This window comes from Cydia pomonella, chromosome 20, assembly GCF_033807575.1.
Source record: "Cydia pomonella isolate Wapato2018A chromosome 20, ilCydPomo1, whole genome shotgun sequence".
Lineage (NCBI taxonomy): Eukaryota > Metazoa > Arthropoda > Insecta > Lepidoptera > Tortricidae > Cydia > Cydia pomonella.
Genome location: NC_084722.1, coordinates 17036432 through 17054746, shown reverse-complemented (window position 1 = coordinate 17054746; position 18315 = coordinate 17036432). Strand labels below are relative to the sequence as shown.

Genomic DNA, 18315 nt, shown 5'->3' with positions numbered 1-18315 from the left:
ATTCTTTTATGGCGAGCGGTCTGGCCTAGTGGGTAGTGGCCCTTGAAGCCGATGGTCCCGGGTTCAAATCCTGGTATGGGCATTTATTTGTGCGATGAACATGTTTTCTATGTTTTTTTTAGTTTATTTATTCACTATGATTTTTTTGAAACAGGGTTTAACACAATAAGCCACTATTGAAAACCTCTAGGGTTTATGTAATAGTTGGCGAGATCGCGCGGACCGATCCGCGTTTGCTTAATACTATTATTACATACTTAGTTATGTTTTCCTGTCGAAGCTGTTATTGTATCTATCGTTTAAATATCGACCTTATGTATATGTATTTAAGTATTTATAAATATTTATATATATCATTGTCTAGTACCCACAATACAAGCCCTAATGAGCTTATTGCTGTGGGACTTAGTCAATTTGTGTAATAATGTCCTATAATATTTACTTATTATTTTAACATGGAACTGGTGAATCTGTTTAGTAACGCCGCAAATAGAGCGTAGCGAGAGATTAAAAATGTGGAATCTTAAGCGTTGCAAAGGTTTCAAGGCACGAGAGGTAAACAAACTTTTCTGCCCTGGTGAAACACAAACGAGACGTTTTCACCTACCAACGAAAGGTATATACTAGCTGTAAAACATTACAAATCTAAATTAATACTTTTAATAATTGACCGTTAATAACCATCACTTAAAAGTCCATTCAACCGGTAAACATGAGGAGACACAAAATTTGCACTCTAAAGGACTGATATACACACTATTTTTAAAGAATAAAGAAAGCATTTCCAACTTGTAAATTCCGAGCAATACTAACTTTTTAATTCAGACTAGGTATTCACTACTTAAAGAGTACCTTTTATCGCAAAGTATTTGTATTTTAAAAAAGTATTTTGAAAATACCTATTTTGTGTTTAGTATTTTAAATACATATTTGAAAACTATTTTGTATTTTGCATTTGAAATAGTATATCAAGGAAGTATTTGTATTTTGTATTTAAATACTTTTTATAAACTATTTTTCCCATCTCTGGGGAATTTTATGTATGAAAATGAAATAATGAAAGTATGTTATTTACCATAAGAAATACTAATTTAATACCTAGTATTTTGTTATAAAAATAAGACTCCTCCTTTTAATATCAATATTAGCAAGAACGGTTAAACAAAAATTTTTCCCCCTTGTAAAACAAATGTAAACAAACTAAGTATTTCCTCAGTCAACCGTTGGCCACGAACGCTGTAAAGGGTTCAAAACGTCGAGGTGTAAATTTATCGTACAATATGATAAGTTAAATAAAATACTTTTATATCATTATGAATTTTTTTTTATACTACGTCGGTGGAAATAATCAAGCATACGGCCATAAGCATAAACAGTCTCCGTAGCCTATTTACACCTGCAACTCCAGAGGAGTTACATGCGCATTGGTGACCCTAACCCCCCTTGTTGAACTCTGGCAACCTTACTCATCGGCAATTAGTTACTAAATACAAAATAAACCTATGTTTTTGTTATTTTCCTCTCAAATTTGGGTAATTAAGGTCCCTTTCATCATTAAAGATATAAGAGAAACAGAAACATACCATGTTCTGTGACACTGCATTTTTTTTCTATGGACATTTGAGTTTAACGTTTTTGCGATTCTCTTGAATATTTGTGTTTTGTGTGGGAAGGAAGTCATTGAAGTAGCAACAATACTTATTGCAGCGGATGGTGTTGCTGCTGCACATACATACACATGGAATGATAATTATTCAAATTTAAATGAAAAACTTAATGAATGGATTCAATAATGACGACCGGTTTGGCCTAGTGGGTAGTGACCCTGCCTACGAAGCTGATGGTCCCGGGTTCAAATCCTGGTAAGGGCATTTATTCGTGTGATGAGCATGGATATTTGTTCCTGAGTCATGGGTGTTTTCTATGTATTTAAGTATTTATAAATATTTATATATTATATATATCGTTGTCTAAGTACCCTCAACACAAGCCTTATTGAGCTTACTGTGGGACTTAGTCAATTTGTGTAATAATGTCCTATAATATTTATTTATTTATTTAATAATAGTTGAAATATGTTCAGAAAAATAGTTATGATTTCTTCGATTATATCATATATAAATAATGATTCCATGAACTACAGTAATTGCTATTTTATTGTGGTTGTCATTTCAGGATAGATTTGTTCTAGAGAGCATTTTTTGGCTGGTATTCGCTCTGGATAGGCATTTAAAAGATATAAAAGTGAAGGCAAATTGATTGTTCAGAGACTAACAATCTTAGATCGGACTGCTTGTAAATAATTAGAAACCACTTTTGGCACGACCCAGCTCTACCCTCTGACTCAGTTCGTATAAGGTGCTAAACTTTACATTAATAATTTACCTGCAGTAAGATTTCACTGTAAGAAAGATATGAATAAAATGACTGTTCATGCAATTTATTTACAGTAACAATATACATAAATGAATATATACAGAAGATTACTATAATTATAGCTAATAATACACATATATAGATTACTATAATTGTAGCTAATTAGCTTAAATCTAAAATAGGCCCTTGAGACATTGTACCAAGGGTGCTGGCGGCATTTCCTCGTCGTTGTTGTGCGAAGAAGCCACCAGCTATTCGGTGACCAGTTACGTCAACCAGGCGCTTCGCGATTTCTGCAAAAAACTTGTGCGCGCTGGGACCCCATGGACCTAGAGCTTCACGCCCGCTTCGCGCGATCGGGACCGTGCTCATTGGAGGGTCTGCCATCTTGTGGCCTGAATCGGGACAATAAACATGTAAATTTACACGTCACGTGTTTTGTTGTGCATGGTAGGTTCTGCCATCTTGTGGACTACATTGGAATAATAAACATCACATTTACGCCTCGCGCCAAAAATCTGACGGCTCCTGTGCTGCCTCCTATAGTTCATGCACGCTCCCTATCCGCCGCTGCGCCCGCTTTCTCATTAGTCAGAAATACTAAAATACTTGGCAGAACGCATAAAAAAGGGTGATATTAACTGTTTAACTGTGCTGTGTTGTTTAACTGGGCAAACCTACGAGTCAACATATTGCTTCCGATTGCTAATGCTCTTCGTTCCCTCTCTGTAGGTCAATAAAAGTATGTGTCTCAAAACTAACATTTTATTTAATATCTTTTGATAGCCATGAACAGCTGATGGAAGTAATTTGTTAGAACCTGTTTGAAGTTCTGAAACGTTGTTGTGCTTAGTTAAATTGGCAGAGTTAAATTTTACAAGGTAAATTATTTAGCTAAATTTAGTAAGATTATTGCACGCAGTTTTCATCATGGGTTTCCCCAAGCCGGGTAAGAAAACCAGCGTGACAGCTCGTAGCAATTATAGACGGTCATGACTTTAATTATTTGAATATAAACTTTATTGTTTTGGTTTAAGATTGATTCCTGAACATCACTCTAAACTGCATTAAAAATGTTAATTGATTGTGAAAAGCAATTCTTAATCTTAAATAAAGTATATTAAGGTTCATAATCATATGAAAGAATCAATCGCTGGGTTCATTGGAAAGGCAATACGTACCCTGCCAAAATAACCAACCGGTCTGCAAAGCAAAAGGACTGACAACCATGCAACTGCATTCTCAAACGTATTTCAAAGGATCAAAGTTCTTATTTCAACACAGTTGGTGTTGAAATAAGAACTTTGAGCGACATTCGAAGCAAATTTTGTTATTGATTTATTTTGTTAAAAAAATGCAGCGCATTTCACTCAAAGCAATGTATTACGAGCAAGATGCTCGAGCAAAACTAATGTCAATAGAAAATAAAGGCTTGTTAGTTCGAAATGGCCATGCCAATGCACATTTTTGTACATTCGTTGAAGGACGCTTTTGCCAAATGGGTGCGCCATTTTATTTGTCTCAAAATACGTAGTAAAAAGTATCGTCTGTGATGGATATTTAGAAAAGTGACATAAATATGTTAGTGATCTCAGTGAAAAGATATACAAACACAGCAATGGGTGGACCGCCGTGGTTTTTTTGGTTCATCTTGGCCATGATTATATCAAGTATCGTTGTAGTAGTAAGTGTAGCTCTTATTTTTTAATTGCAATCATTTTTTAAGTTACTGCTGTTTATCTAAAATATGTAGGTTCATATTTTAGGGAAACAGCAGGTGCGATGAAAAATTATTTTATTTAATTTAATTTCATTTATTTATTTCTATCAATCAGTACTAACAGCTAAACCTTTATAAGTAAAAATGACAATAATTGGAAAGACGAATGAACTCGCTAATTGCAATAAATAAAAAATTGAATTAATTAATATATGTATATATATATAAATGAAAATAAGCCAGCAGTTTGATATATTTAAAAAAATCTGAAGATGTTTAATTATTAATAATAATTATTTATTATTTTTACTATACTTTACAGTGTGAAGCTATTATCTTGTAATCAAGTCAGATGATGATTATAACTTGGCGAAATCGAGGAAACTTTTTTAATATTGTAGACCACATTAGAGAATTTGCGAAGAAACTAAAAATACAAATAATTTCGAAGCGTTTTTATCTGCTGTCGCTATTCATGATTTATTTTATTATTCAAATTAGTTACACAGCATTACAGTATTACTATCAAGGCACTGCAAAACTACAAAACAAATGAAAATACAATAAAAAACCTAAAACAATACAATTAAAAACAAAACCATTATACTTGACGCGGCAAATAATGATCCCTATGACAGTTTATTTTTGTATGGAGTACCTGTCAATTCCAATTGTTTTTAAACTTTTTTTGATACTTTAACACTTTTTTTAAGAAATATAACAATTAAATAACTTATGGAAACACGGTAAGAACCTATTTCTTCAATGTTTCTTTTTTTTAGGTCTTTCCAAAACCTATTTGCAGGAACCTGTATAATTCGATTTGGGCAACGACCGTAATCTTCAATATAAAAATAAATTTCTTTTTTTTTTCAGATATGCCTAACAATATGTCGATGCTTTCTGCGCAAAGAACCAAAAACCGGAAGAAACATAACACCCAATCACAATATGAGGAGCTCAGGCGATCAGTTCAGTCAAAATGCATGGGATAACCCATCAGACTATACGAGTAACGCATATGGCATACATGCTCATACGACACATAATTGGGCACATAATATGGCAATGGCCAGTGACAACGGTAATGACATCAGAGTTGACATTGGAGCCGGTTGTGACAGTGGGGGTGGACGTGACAGTGGCGGTGGATGTGACAGTGGCGGTGGTGATACTGGCGGTGGATGTGACAGTGGCGGTGGTGATACTGGCGGTGGATGTGACAGTGGCGGTGGTGACACTGGCGGTGGATGTGACAGTGGGGGAGGCGGTACTGATTGAAGAAAATTGGAACTCATATAATTCATTTTATAGGAAGCTGGTCCCTAAGGTCCATTAATATTATAAATGCAAAAGTTACTCTGTCTGTTACTTCTTTATGCTTAAACTGCTGAACTGATTTAGATGAAATTTGACATGAAGATAGTTTGAGGCCTGGGAAAGGAGATATAATAGGTTTTATTTAAAGTAATTATATTGTATGGATAAGGTCTATACATTTTTTTTATTGATTTTTGTTACGATAATTACTATCTAGAAACGTTAAATCTTAAATGACAGGTGCAATGGGACGCATCTCTCACCTTCATTTTCTTTAATTCGTTGTTTTTAATTTGCCATTTTTAATCCCCGACGCAGAAAAGAGGTGTTACTTATGTTTGACTCCAATGTCTGCCTGAGTGTCTGTATGTGGCATCGTAACTCTCAAACGGATGGACCTATTTCTATGTGTTTTTTTTTACGTAAAACCGAGTGTCCTTGCAGTGGTTTCTAGCTATGTCTGATAAAAATCGATCCAGCAGTTTGGAGAGTATCAGCTGTTTTCCAAAATGATGTAAGGTATTTTTGGTATTCAATGTTTTTTTTTTGCTTAATGCGTAGAAATTTTATTTTATTTTTAATTTAATAGTTATTATCATTTTTTTTTTCTTTCCTAAAGGTAGGCATTTTAAAATATGAATATAAAAATAAAGAGATCTTACAAGATACGTATATATTTATTACATTATTATTTGTGTTTCATTCATCTATGGCTATTCTAAGATAGTTGGCTTGGATTTTAGATGTCTGTACCCCTAGTGTAAATTTATTCGATAGCGAGACGTGACGTACGCGTTTGCGTGAAGTCTCATTTTGTATGGGATTTTGAGTTTCCAAAACGTCCCGTGACGCGCTGTTTCTAAATGCCATACAAAATGAGACTGTTTTTTTTATGTAATAGGCAGCAAACGAGCAGACGAGCTGCCTGATATGAAGCAGTCATCGCCACCCATGGACATATAAGCAACATCGGAGGAGCCACTTATGCGTTGCCAACCTTTGAGAACTCTAAATACCTGCTTCGTGAAGAACCCCATGTCATAGCGCAAGGGACCTCAGAAGGTAGCTCATTCCACAACTTGCACGTTCTGGGCAGATCGCCACGTGTCGAGAAAGTGAAAATGAACTTTGTTTCTTTGGCGGGAGGTGCGGTGATAAAAACGCGACGGTGTCACCAATTCAAAAAGTTCTTCACAACATTCCCCATTGTACAGACAGTAGAACAGGCATAGAGAGCCAACATCTCTCCGAAAACTGAGAGGTTCCAAACTGACTGTGAGATCGGGGTCACCAACAATACGAACTGCCCGACGTTGGATGGAGTCAAGTGGAAGGAGTTGGTATTTCGGTGCTTCAGACCAGAGGTGAGAACAGTACTCCATATGTGGTCCAACCTGCGCTTTGTATAACGAAAGCCGGTGACCTGGTTTGAAGTACTGTTTCACTCTATTGAGGCCAGTTTGGCTTTGAGTTCCAAATGACCCCGAAATTGGACTTCGTTCGTAATGTCAACACCGAGTTTCCCGATACTCTTGGAGATGGTAAGGGGAATCTGGAATTTTGACGCAAAGACAAATGGGGTTTTCTTAGTGGAAAACGCGCAAACTTGTGTCTTACTGGGGTTACACGAGATAATTTTTTGATTTTTTCTTAAACACATTCGAGTTTTCAAACGTAAAATTTTATATAAATATTTTTTACTGCCCAAATATAATTATATTGAACATATGAAATACATATGCATTTTTACAGCATAATAATAAATAATAATTCGGCCTATACACGTCCCACAGCTGGTCTGAGGTCTCCTCTCATATCTCATGCGCAAGAGGGCTTGAACTATAGTCCCCACGCTGGCCCAATGCGGATTGGGGGCTTCACATATAGCTTTGAATTTCTTCAATTATACAGGTTTCCTTCCCCGAAAAGCTAGTGGCAAATATCATGCTAATATCAAATGATATTTCGAACAAAAGTTCCGAAAAACTCATTAATATGAGCCAGAATTTAAGTAAAGCCGTGACCTCCGGATTGAAAGTCGGACGTCATATCCACACCATACGAACACAGTGCAACGCACGATACTTAAAAACGAGACAGAGTTTTGTCTCTTTCACTTTCTATTGAAGCGTTAGAGATAACACTGTTGCATTTAACAGGCAAACACTGTCAAGCACTCGATTATAGATCTTAGCGGATTGACTTCAAGTTGTAAATGAGTTCACGAATGCGAATGATATTTATAGACGCCAATGACGCCATGTTCGTTGCCGTGGCATCGACACAGAACGAGAACTAGCACTCTCATTTTTAGTTTGACACTTATGTCAATAAAGTAAGGTTTAAATTTGTATGCGTAATGCAATATTGATCACGGCAAGTTGATAGTAAACATTTCATTTGGGCGTAGATGCTGTTTTATCAAAGACGCGTGGTATTTTTATTTACGTTTTTATTTGGAGAAATATTTAGTAGACACTAGAATAATATAATTGTTGTTTTTCAACAAGTGTTTGAATAGGAATGTTCAGAGGAAAATGAATGAAGTGCTTGTGTTATTTACGGCTTTCGCTGTTATTATTTTTGGAGTATTGGTAAGTTCTTTATAAATTTTTTTTAATAAATAATACAGTTATTGAAATACAAGGTGTAATAAAAATAGTGGAGATCCGTTTAAGGGCATATTCAGTATCGTGTTGTGATTAAGGAATAAAGTATTAAAATAAATATCCCAACTCGGCCAATCCTCCATACAAAGGCCAGAAATTTTTCACATCAAAAAAACTTTTCTTCTACATTTTCCTTGTCAGAACATTATATAAATATGCCCAAATTGATCCCCACTATTGTTGCACCTTGTATAAGACATATAAACTATAACTGACAATATATAACATACAATGCAATACGAACATTAACAAAATAAATGGTGAATAATGTTAAATAACGGCCCGATTCGAGTTCTGGTTTAGATAAGTTCTCATTTAGATATCGTTTGTAGGTCGTATAATTGACAGAAGCAGCTCGATTCGGGCAACCAATGTCACTTTGACGTTAGAATTATCGTAGATAGATCTTATTGGGATCACAGCGGAATAAACGTCAAGTTTGACATGTCTTCGATATCATATCTCATCTCATATCTTTTAAAGATCTTTCTAAGATCTTAAACGTGTCTTAATCATTCTTCGAATCGGGCCGTAAGTAGCTAGTTTTAACATTTGCGCATTAAGTAATAAAATATTTTACTTTTGGAAATATAAATATTTTACAGCAGATAGAATATATAATGTGTAGTACAAAAGCGAACTTTTCCATATACGGGATCTCTTTCAGTTAACCTACAAGAATAATTTAAAAGGTTAAGGTTGATATAAAAAATATGGTCAACCTAAACCGAATTTTATGCCTAAAACCTGCTCTAGTTTCGCCCAAAACCTAACCGTCGGTCAAAACGTGTTTTTACGCCGAAAGTTACCGAAACCAAAACCGAAACTTCGGTTCGGTTAGGTCGGTTCGGTTTGGTCGGTCTTCGGTTCGGTAATAAACATTATGATTTTAATTTCTACATTCTTTTTTTAGTTGATCTACTCCTTATATCGACTATACAAAGGGTGTAACCGTGAAACAAAACCTACTTCAAATACTACACACAGAAAGACTTACGGTCAACGGACAACACGGTTGAACAGAAATATGAGCGATGATGATGATTACTACGGCCAACATGACTGGCCTATAGTACCAGTTGTCAGCCATTATAGTTGTGAGACCAGGCACGATGAAGACGGTTTCATGTAAGTGGGATTTAGTCAACTGTGTAATAATGTCATATGATATTTATTTATTTATTTTGATTATTGGGCTGCAAATATTTCTATTTCTTTTACAATAAGAGCGTTTTCACATTCGATCCGATATCGGATCGGACGGATCCATGAACGATAGGATAGGTGTACTTGCGTCACCGGCGCGCCTCGCGCCTGCTTCAGCGGCACACTACAGCAAAAATTATGCCTACATATATTAATTATACGCACACAAATAGAAATTATCGGTCCGCCAGCTGACGGAGGGTCCGACATGATTTAATTCTCGAAAGTGCTAATCCGATATCGATGTCGGACGGACCCTATGAAGTAGAGAGCTGTTAGAGTGCCCACATAGTTTTTCGTTTTTTTTTGCCATACAGATTTTTAATTAATTATAAGAGGTACGTCTTCACGGCTAGGTAAATATATTTGGGCATAGGCAACCAAGGAAAAACTGACGCACTACAAAAACTAGCTTTCTAGTTTTATGTTTAATAAATTTTTTCTAGAAAAAAAAAGTACTATGGTTAAAAGATTACTATGGGGTGTATTCTGATTATAATAACAAATTCAGAATTTGTTATTGCAATCAGAATACAGCTCCAGATGAAGAGACAATGAAGGTACCTGTTAGGTATAATAAGTAACAGGTAATTGACATTACCAATTTTGATTTTAATCACGTTTTTATTTTTATTTTTCAGCGGAGCTCACCATACGAGATACGACGACGACATACCTCACATACCTAATATTCACATTGACAGCGGACATCATAATGACAGAGGCCATCACAATGATAGGGATGACAATTGTCACAACAGCAGAAACGACCACGGAAGCTGTGACAACGATACAGGCGGCGGTGACACGGGTGGTGGATGTGACAGTGGCGGTGGGGACACCGGCGGTTGTGACAGTGGGGGAGGATGTGACAGTGGGGGAGGCTGTGATGACTGACGTTAATATATATTTGATATTTAGTGTAGTAAGAATACGTTTGAATTGTTTAATTAAAAGGACGGAAGCACGGAAAACTTTATGTGGAGATTTAGCTATGAAAAAACAGGGTAAAGATGAATATGGCCATGATAGCTTTATTTTATACAATCAAGCCAATTAGATCGTACACTGACATAAGAATGATATTTGAATTGTAATGCGTCTCGCCCTCGGCAATTTATGGACAAGTACGAGCGAAAGGAGAGAATGTACGTTCCAATCAGAATCAGTTTTATTTGCTAAAACATTGTACAATTGGACATGCATATTTGAAAAAAAAATATATATATATATATATATATATACCATCACAAAGACATGCAAATATTTAAGAATGTCATGTGTATCGCATGCATAAATTACTTATACCTACTCTTTTACAAATGTATGTCATTGAGATGTTTTTGAATGGTATAATATGCCTTAGACGCTAAAGAGTGATACAATTCAATTTTAAATTCATTAATATTTTCTTCCTGAACGTCCGACGGACGGGAGTCACGAAGAGTAGAATATGTAGATTGACATTTTCCAAAAATTCGCGCAACGGCGCGGCGCCATCTATAGTTCAACGCACGATACTCAATAAACGAGACAGTATTTTGTCTCTTTTACTATTTATCGAATATCGAATCTTTAGAGATAGCAACTGTTGCATTAAATTAGGAGGTATAAACTGCCAGCCACTCGATTATAGATCATAGCGGATTGACTTAAAGTTCACGAATATGAATGATATTTATAGACACCAATGACGCCATGTTCATTTGCATGGCATCAAAACAGAACGATAACTATCAAACTCATTTTTATTTTGAATCGTATGCCGATTGCGTAAGGTTCAAATTTATGTAGTATTTAATTGATCATGGCGAATTTAGTTGTAATTACACTAATAATCCACTTTTTTTAATTTAAATAATTTTTTTATTATTCCCTTGCCCAGGTCCAGTAACATGCGACAGTGCTTTCTCATTTACTCCGATACAAATAGACAGTGTGCGCGCTTTAGGTATTGACAGCCTCTTAATATAATATGTAAAAATTAGGCCACTCACCCTATTCAAAAACCATTATCAACTATAAACTCGTTCCTAGCCTAGTATAACATGATCTCCAGATCTATCAAAATCACAAGCAATCCTTAAGCTGGTTTGCCTAAAGCCCTGCACGGTTGGCAACCAAGCTTCCGACTGGGGTCAAAACAGTTTGGTGGCCAACCAAACCAATACTATACGGTCGAGTCGGTTGGTATTTACCAAGGTCACTCTGGTCGGAAGCCTTGTTTCCTACCGTTTGCGTTTATAACATACCACTGGTCAACAACACAAGACTACTTCCTTCCTCTTATATTCCATAGAACCGTAAGACAGAAATATTTTAATACAGTGGTGCAATAATAACAAGAAAATTGTTTGCGGCCACGCCAAATTAGATCTTAGCTAATTGACTTAACAAACATGTCATTTATAAAGTAATCAATTGGTTATAAACTAACCAATGTGTCATTGGATTTACAAAGTGTACGGTTTATCCTCGTGCGTCGGCTTATCCAGACGTTGTTAATACATATTTCTATACTTTAGACTTTATATCGCTGGGGTAAGATTTCAATTTGAATATGATTTGAATGAGAAATATTTTCTTGTGGGGGAAATCTAACGTTATTAAGCCTGCTCGCATGTTTGTTATCTTTCATTGTCCCAGAAGTTGTTGAATAAAGGCCATGTCTGCAATATTAACTTAAAGCTACAATGGAATTAAAACCATTCTTCCTTCTAAAAAGCAGTACTCAAAGTGCTTAAACATATTTCTTTAATTTATTTGATAAGGTGTAGAGATATCGTAAAAAATGGATGTCCCTCCAGGTCCCCACTGGATTTTCTGGGTACTTGTGGGTTTTCTCTGCTCGGTTCCTTTCGGAATCGTAAGTTTCTTTAAATATATGTATAATAAATACGTTTTAGAGTGTTTCGATGTATTTTGAACCTATTTTCATTTGTCTAATGATATCGTCAAATCAAAAATGGAAATGTCGAAATGTGTAGAATTACTGATAAATGATAATATATTTACATATTTTTATTATTTATTGCTTTTTATTAGTATTTTAGTTATTGTTTCATTAAAACTTTATTGCACTAAATAGAAATAAAATACTAATGCCATTTTCTACCACAATGATTGAAGTCCTCAAGGACATCATTCATTAAATAAAAAAAAGGATTTAGTGTTTTTTTCTTTGAAAATGAATCCTCCATGTATCTATAACAGATTTGACAATACAAGTTTGTTAAAGTAAAACCTCACTTTGCAGGTCTTCGTGATAATGATTCGAGCGTGCTGCTGCAACGATAAGCCTAAGCTTGTGAACCAGACACCCAGGGGCCGTTACGTGACCAAAAGAACTTTTGACTTGGACAGTGATTTTCCCGAATTCGACGTGCCGCCAGCCTATGATGAAGTCACGTTTACCAGTGGACGTGACAGTTGGGGAGGCCGTCACACCGGCGGTTGTGACACTGGAGGAGATGATGGTGGCGGCGGGTGTGACACTGGAGGTGGTGATGGTGGCGGCGGTTGTGACACTGGAGGTGGTGATAGTGGCGGTTGTGACAGTGGGGGAGGCGGTGGATGGGACAGTGGGGGAGGCGGTGGATGGGACAGTGGGGGATGCGGTGGATGGGACAGTGGAGGAGGCGGTGGTTGTGACAGTGGGGGTGGTTGTGACAGTGGTGGAGGAGGAGGTGGTATTGATTAAATTTTTTAAGAATGTTTTGTACGTTTAATTTTCACGAATGTTTTTATGTAAATAGTAAGCACATCATATTTCATTACACAGTAATGCAAATAAACTAGATATTAGAATAAACTCAATGGAAGCAAATTCATGATTTATGTAGTTATTTATTGTGGCCGTCTTTCGTATGCGTTCGCTTGCGCTTCAATGGCATAAGTTGATCAAATACCAACCTAGATTGCGCTGCTGGGGAAACAAATGAAGTATTCTGAAATATCTGAATAATTAAAATATTTTTTGCTAAATTTATTTTCCAGATAACCTTATTACCTCGTACCTCTCGGTCCAGGTACCTTATACAATTAGAGGTCATTTGTAATAACTAACTCATGTAGTGTCAGCCAGTCGAGCAAGTTATTAAATATTAGCTAGTCTATGGTTTCGAATTGATATTTCACTCATAGATTAATAAAAATTGATCTCGGTCTGCAATTTTACATAGTGTAGTGCTACCTATCCTTTTTGACCAAAGATCCAGTCTGCCATAATATTACGATTATTTTAGTTAAACTCCTATTTGAGTGTACATTGCTTTAAAAAATGCGTAAGTGAAACTAGTAAAGGTGTGCCGGTTGGCAATAAAGACGATTTTATAGTTGATTACATATGTAATAAGTGCATTATTGACGACCTGCACTGTGGGCCCATTCTAGATATTAGTTAGTTTTTATGTTTATTTTGGCATTATCTGTAAAGAAAAGAGGTGACCTAGCGGCAAGAGCATGCTACTTTCAATCCGGAGGTTGTGGTTTCAAACCCCGGCTCGTACCAATGAGTTTTTCGAAACTTATGTACGAAATATCATTTGATATTTACCAGTCGCTTTTCGGTGAAGGGAAACATCGTGAGGAACACGGACTAATCCCAATAAGGCCTAGTTTACCCTCTGGGTTGGAAGGTCAGGTGGCAGTCGTTTTTGTAAAAACTAGTGCCTACGCCAATTATGGGGATTAGTTGCCAAGCGGACCCCAGGCTCCCATGAGCCGTGGAAAAATGCTGGGACAACGCGAGGAAGAAGGAAGCATTACCCATGTATATGGGAACTGGACCATAAAAAAATAATACTTCTCTTTTTTCTAAATCTTTTTTTTATTACTTACAACCAATCTTAATCTTAATGACATGCATTATTATTTGCACAGTTATAAGATATTTACGTCTATTTTTCCATGTGTGTATAACACAATCTTTTGAAATAATCAGCTTAGCTAATGTAAGCCATCAACTAGAATAAAAAAAAAAACTGTTATCGCCACAACAAGGATTGAAGCTTCTGCCACAATAAAACAGTAGGTATAGAGGATGGAACTGTTATAAATAATAACCATTCATACCTAAGTATTATCAACAGAAAGGAATTATCACGAATAAAAAGTAGCTATACTAATTTGCCAATCCAATCCGAGAATCCAATCCGACCCTCTATCTTGTTTATAAACCAGCTGAGCTGAGGCCAAATCTATGTGCTATAATATTTATTTAAGTTTTGCATTGACAATGAATATACTTGCTTATTCATAATTTAGATCAACGAACTTCGCTGCAGTAGAATAAAGAAATCTAATGTGATCTTGGTACCTACCAACATCACTTTAGATTTCTTTCTTCTTGATGATTCTATGCTACTTTCCGGTTGCCCTTTATCAAAAAGCCACCTGAAAGTAGCATAGAACCATAAAATTAATAAATTATGTTTTATTGGTATTAAGCACATAACCGGATCCACTAAAAGTACATAACACGCACAGTGTATTGGGAAATTATCTTGCACAAACGACACCAACGGTAATTCAATCCCTGGATACACATTTCAAACTGTGGATAACATGGCCTCACACGTCCACTTATCACTATTCGTGTCGCTTGGTGTTCTGACAAGTTCTTCTAGATCGGCTGCAGTCATCAAAGCCTACGTGTGCACTATGATACGGTTTAATTTCATGTTAAAAGTCTTCCCGTTAGTAAAAACGGCATAAATACATTTAGGTAAAATTATCTTACCAATATGTTTAATAAGAAATTAGTCAGGTAAAAAGGTCCAAGCAAAATTTATCATAAGAATTAATCGAGTAAATATGCTTATTTTATAGTCAAGTAAAACAATATATATGTAAAAAGCGGCATGAAACAAATCAAGATAAATTATCTAGTCACTTTTCAAACAACAATTTCAAACTTTTTGAGCTGCTTGTGGGGCATAGGAATATCCTAGGTGGAAACCTAGGATGCATCCTATGAATTTTATAGTTATAAACCACAAGGAAAATTATTGTCATTATAAAAAAACCGGACAAGTGCGAATCTGACTGGCCCACCGACGGTTCCGCACTTTTTAGTATTTGTTGTTATAGCGGTATGTATATATCATCTGAGAAAATTTCAACTATTACTCGGGGCACTCAGAAGTCGCTCAGTGCCCTGAGGGCTCAATATAATAACGGCTTTCTAATAATAGCTTGAAGCTGCCCCGCTTCTGTAGTGCTTCAAAAATGTTTGCGGAGGCGCGCACAGACGGTTTTCACGCCATCGTACGCAAAAGAACTGCCTCGCTAGTGAATAGGATGCGGAGCAGCTCTAACGGCATCCTGAAAATGTTTGTAGGAAAGCCTGATTCTCCCATGCACAAACATATTAATAAATTAATGATCATGGGTAGTTTAATTGCGTGAATTTTAATTTTGAATTTTAATTTAATTGAGTTATTTTATTGTGAATTTTATGTTAATTTATTTATAATATTGTGAATTTCAATTTAATTTATTAATTAATTATTAATTATTAACAATAGATTTTAAGTCACTATGTACCCCAATGGATCCTAGTTATCTAAATAAAGAAAATTTATTATTATTACGGTTCATGAGATACGGCCTGGTGACTGACGGACAGATGGACGAAAGGACGGACAGTGGAGTCTTAGTTATAGGCTCCTGTTTTATCCTTTGGGTACGGAACCCTAAAAAATACCGTCTAAGATATTTGTATTGATATACACAAAGAAAGTAAGTAAACAAAATTCTTACTAACCGTCACATGGACGTAAGAAGAAATATTTATACATTTGTAAATTTTAAACATTTATAGATAGTCGCGGTACAAACATAAGTAGATACTGATCATCTGTTTGGCTGTTTAATGGACTTTGTTTATTTACTTATTGCGATTTCAACATTTAAAAAAGTTTGCAACTCGACAAATAATGCAATTTGTATGCAACCTAATGTTGCTGTCGCGAAATCGAGACTGCAATGGTTTTAGCTTTTTAATTTTGGACTAACCATTAACTACGCACTTCGCGACCTATTTTTAACCGGCTAAGCTGACTTTGCCGTCCATTTTTGAGTTTGTTTTATTCTAATTTAAAAATACGGACGCAGAGTAATCGAAGACTGCTTCCTTCCAATTATATTCCGTAGAACCATAAGAGATAGAAATAGTTCGATACAGTGGTGCAATAATAACAGGAGATTATTTGCGGCCACGCAAAATTAGATCTTAGCCAATTGAATTAATGAACATATCTATTTATAATGTAATCAATTGGTTAAATATAGGTAAACTAGCCATAGCACTCGCAATGAGTCATCGCATCCACAAAGCGTATGGTTTATCCACGTGCGTTGGCTTGTCCAGACGTTGTTAGTTGGTCTATAATTTAGGACTTTATATCGCTGGGGTAAGATTTAAATTTGAATGAGAAATATTTTCTTGTGGGGGAATTCCAATGTTATTAAACCCAGACGGCATGCTCGCGTGTTTGTTTCATTCTGTCTCAGAAGTTGTTGAATAAAGGCCAGGTCTGCGATATTAACTTAAAACTACAATGGAATTAAATAAATTCTTCTTTCCTAAAAAGCAGTACTCAAAGTGTTTAAACATATCTCTTCAATATATGTGCTAAGGTGTAGTGAAAGATCGTGAAAAATGGATGTCCCTCCAGGTCCCCCCTGGTTTTTTTGGTTATTTGTGGCCTTTATTTGTTCGGCTGCATTCGGAATCGTAAGTTTCTTTTCATATACCTAGATGTAATAAGTAATTATACATTATAGAGATATTTGATGCATTTTGAACCTATTTTAATTTATCTAATGATATTTCTAAATCAAAAATGGAAGTGCCTGATCCTTTGTTTTCTTGAGTTTTGAATACTTTATTTATTGGATTTTTCATTAAAACTTTATTGGACAAAAGAGAAAATGTACAAGTGGCATTCATCAAAATTTGAAAAGTAAAGTCCTCAAAAACCGTTTATATTTAAGTCCGGCGTGAATCCCACTTATTTAGCGAAATAAATTAAGTGTAAAATATTTCATTGAAAATTAATAATCTACCTTTAGAGATTTGATAATACAAGTTTGTAAAAATAGAATCTCATTTTACAGTTCCTGATGACTATAATTCGAGCGTGCCAATACTGCTGCAGGGAAAAGCCTAAGCCTCGCGCGAACCAGACCCGCAGGGGCCGTTACGTGACTAACAGAACTTCAGACATGGAGATTGGTTTTAGCCCCGGATTCGACGCGCCGCCAGCCTATGATGACGTCATGTTTACCAGTGGACGTGACAGTTGGGGAGGCGGTCACGCCGGCGGTTGTGACACTGGAGGTGGTGATAGTGGCGGTGGTTGTGACAGTGGGGGAGGCGGTAGTTGTGACAGTGGGGGAGGCGGTGGCTGTGACAGTGGGGGAGGTGGTGGTTGTGACAGTGGGGGAGGCGGTGGTTGTGACAGTGGGGGCGGTTGTGACAGTGGTGGAGGAGGAGGTGGTGTTGATTAGTATTTTAAGAATGTTTTGTACGTTTAATTTTTACAAATGTTTTAATGTTTGTTTTATTTCATCGCACAATAATGGGAATACACTTAATGTTAAATAAAACAAAATGAATGGAAACAGATTAAGCATTTAGGTTATTTTTGCGTTTAAAATTACCTACAGCTTGATTCCAAAAAATACTTAATTTAACTTTAACATATTTCATTCGCATAAAATAACGAAATATTTAAAACAACTGTAGGAATTCGTAAACAAGTGCGATGAAAATGATGGAAAATATTTTTGTATTATTACTACCTATTAGCTTGTATGTACAGCATATTAAAATAATACTCTCTATATGCCGCTTAACACATAACAATCGAGATTATGTCTGTGCAAATACTATTTTTAGAGGCGTTTCAATCGTCGAGTGCGAGCGTCAGAATTTAACTCTCATTTCTGACCTTTGTGTTGCTTAAATGTCATGAGTCCTATATAGACAATTGATCCTCAGGAAAATCAAGATCGATT

General features: G+C 35.8%; 1 protein-coding gene across 5 annotated transcripts; it reads left to right on the top strand.

The window, feature by feature from the left end:
• Nucleotides 1-3691: 3691 nt before the first annotated feature.
• On the top strand, nt 3692-17923 carry LOC133529396 (protein FAM98B-like). 5 transcript variants are annotated; one of them, XR_009801126.1, is made up of 5 exons: nt 3692-4060; nt 4973-8010; nt 9933-10439; nt 12548-17029; nt 17413-17923. XR_009801126.1 is itself a non-coding variant. In XM_061867100.1 (5 exons), exons 2-4 carry the CDS (start codon nt 9198-9200, stop codon nt 12989-12991), a joined length of 744 nt encoding a protein of 247 aa, XP_061723084.1. In that variant the 5' UTR covers nt 7476-8010; nt 8999-9197; the 3' UTR covers nt 12992-17029; nt 17413-17923. The 5 variants fall into 5 exon arrangements, 2 of the variants coding, with proteins under 2 accessions (XP_061723084.1, XP_061723085.1); XM_061867100.1 differs by lacking the exon at nt 3692-4060 and adding an exon at nt 8999-9213 and having other exon boundaries at nt 7476-8010; nt 9933-10216; XM_061867101.1 differs by lacking the exon at nt 3692-4060 and adding an exon at nt 8999-9213 and having other exon boundaries at nt 7478-8010; nt 9933-10189.
• Nucleotides 17924-18315: the final 392 nt, after the last annotated feature.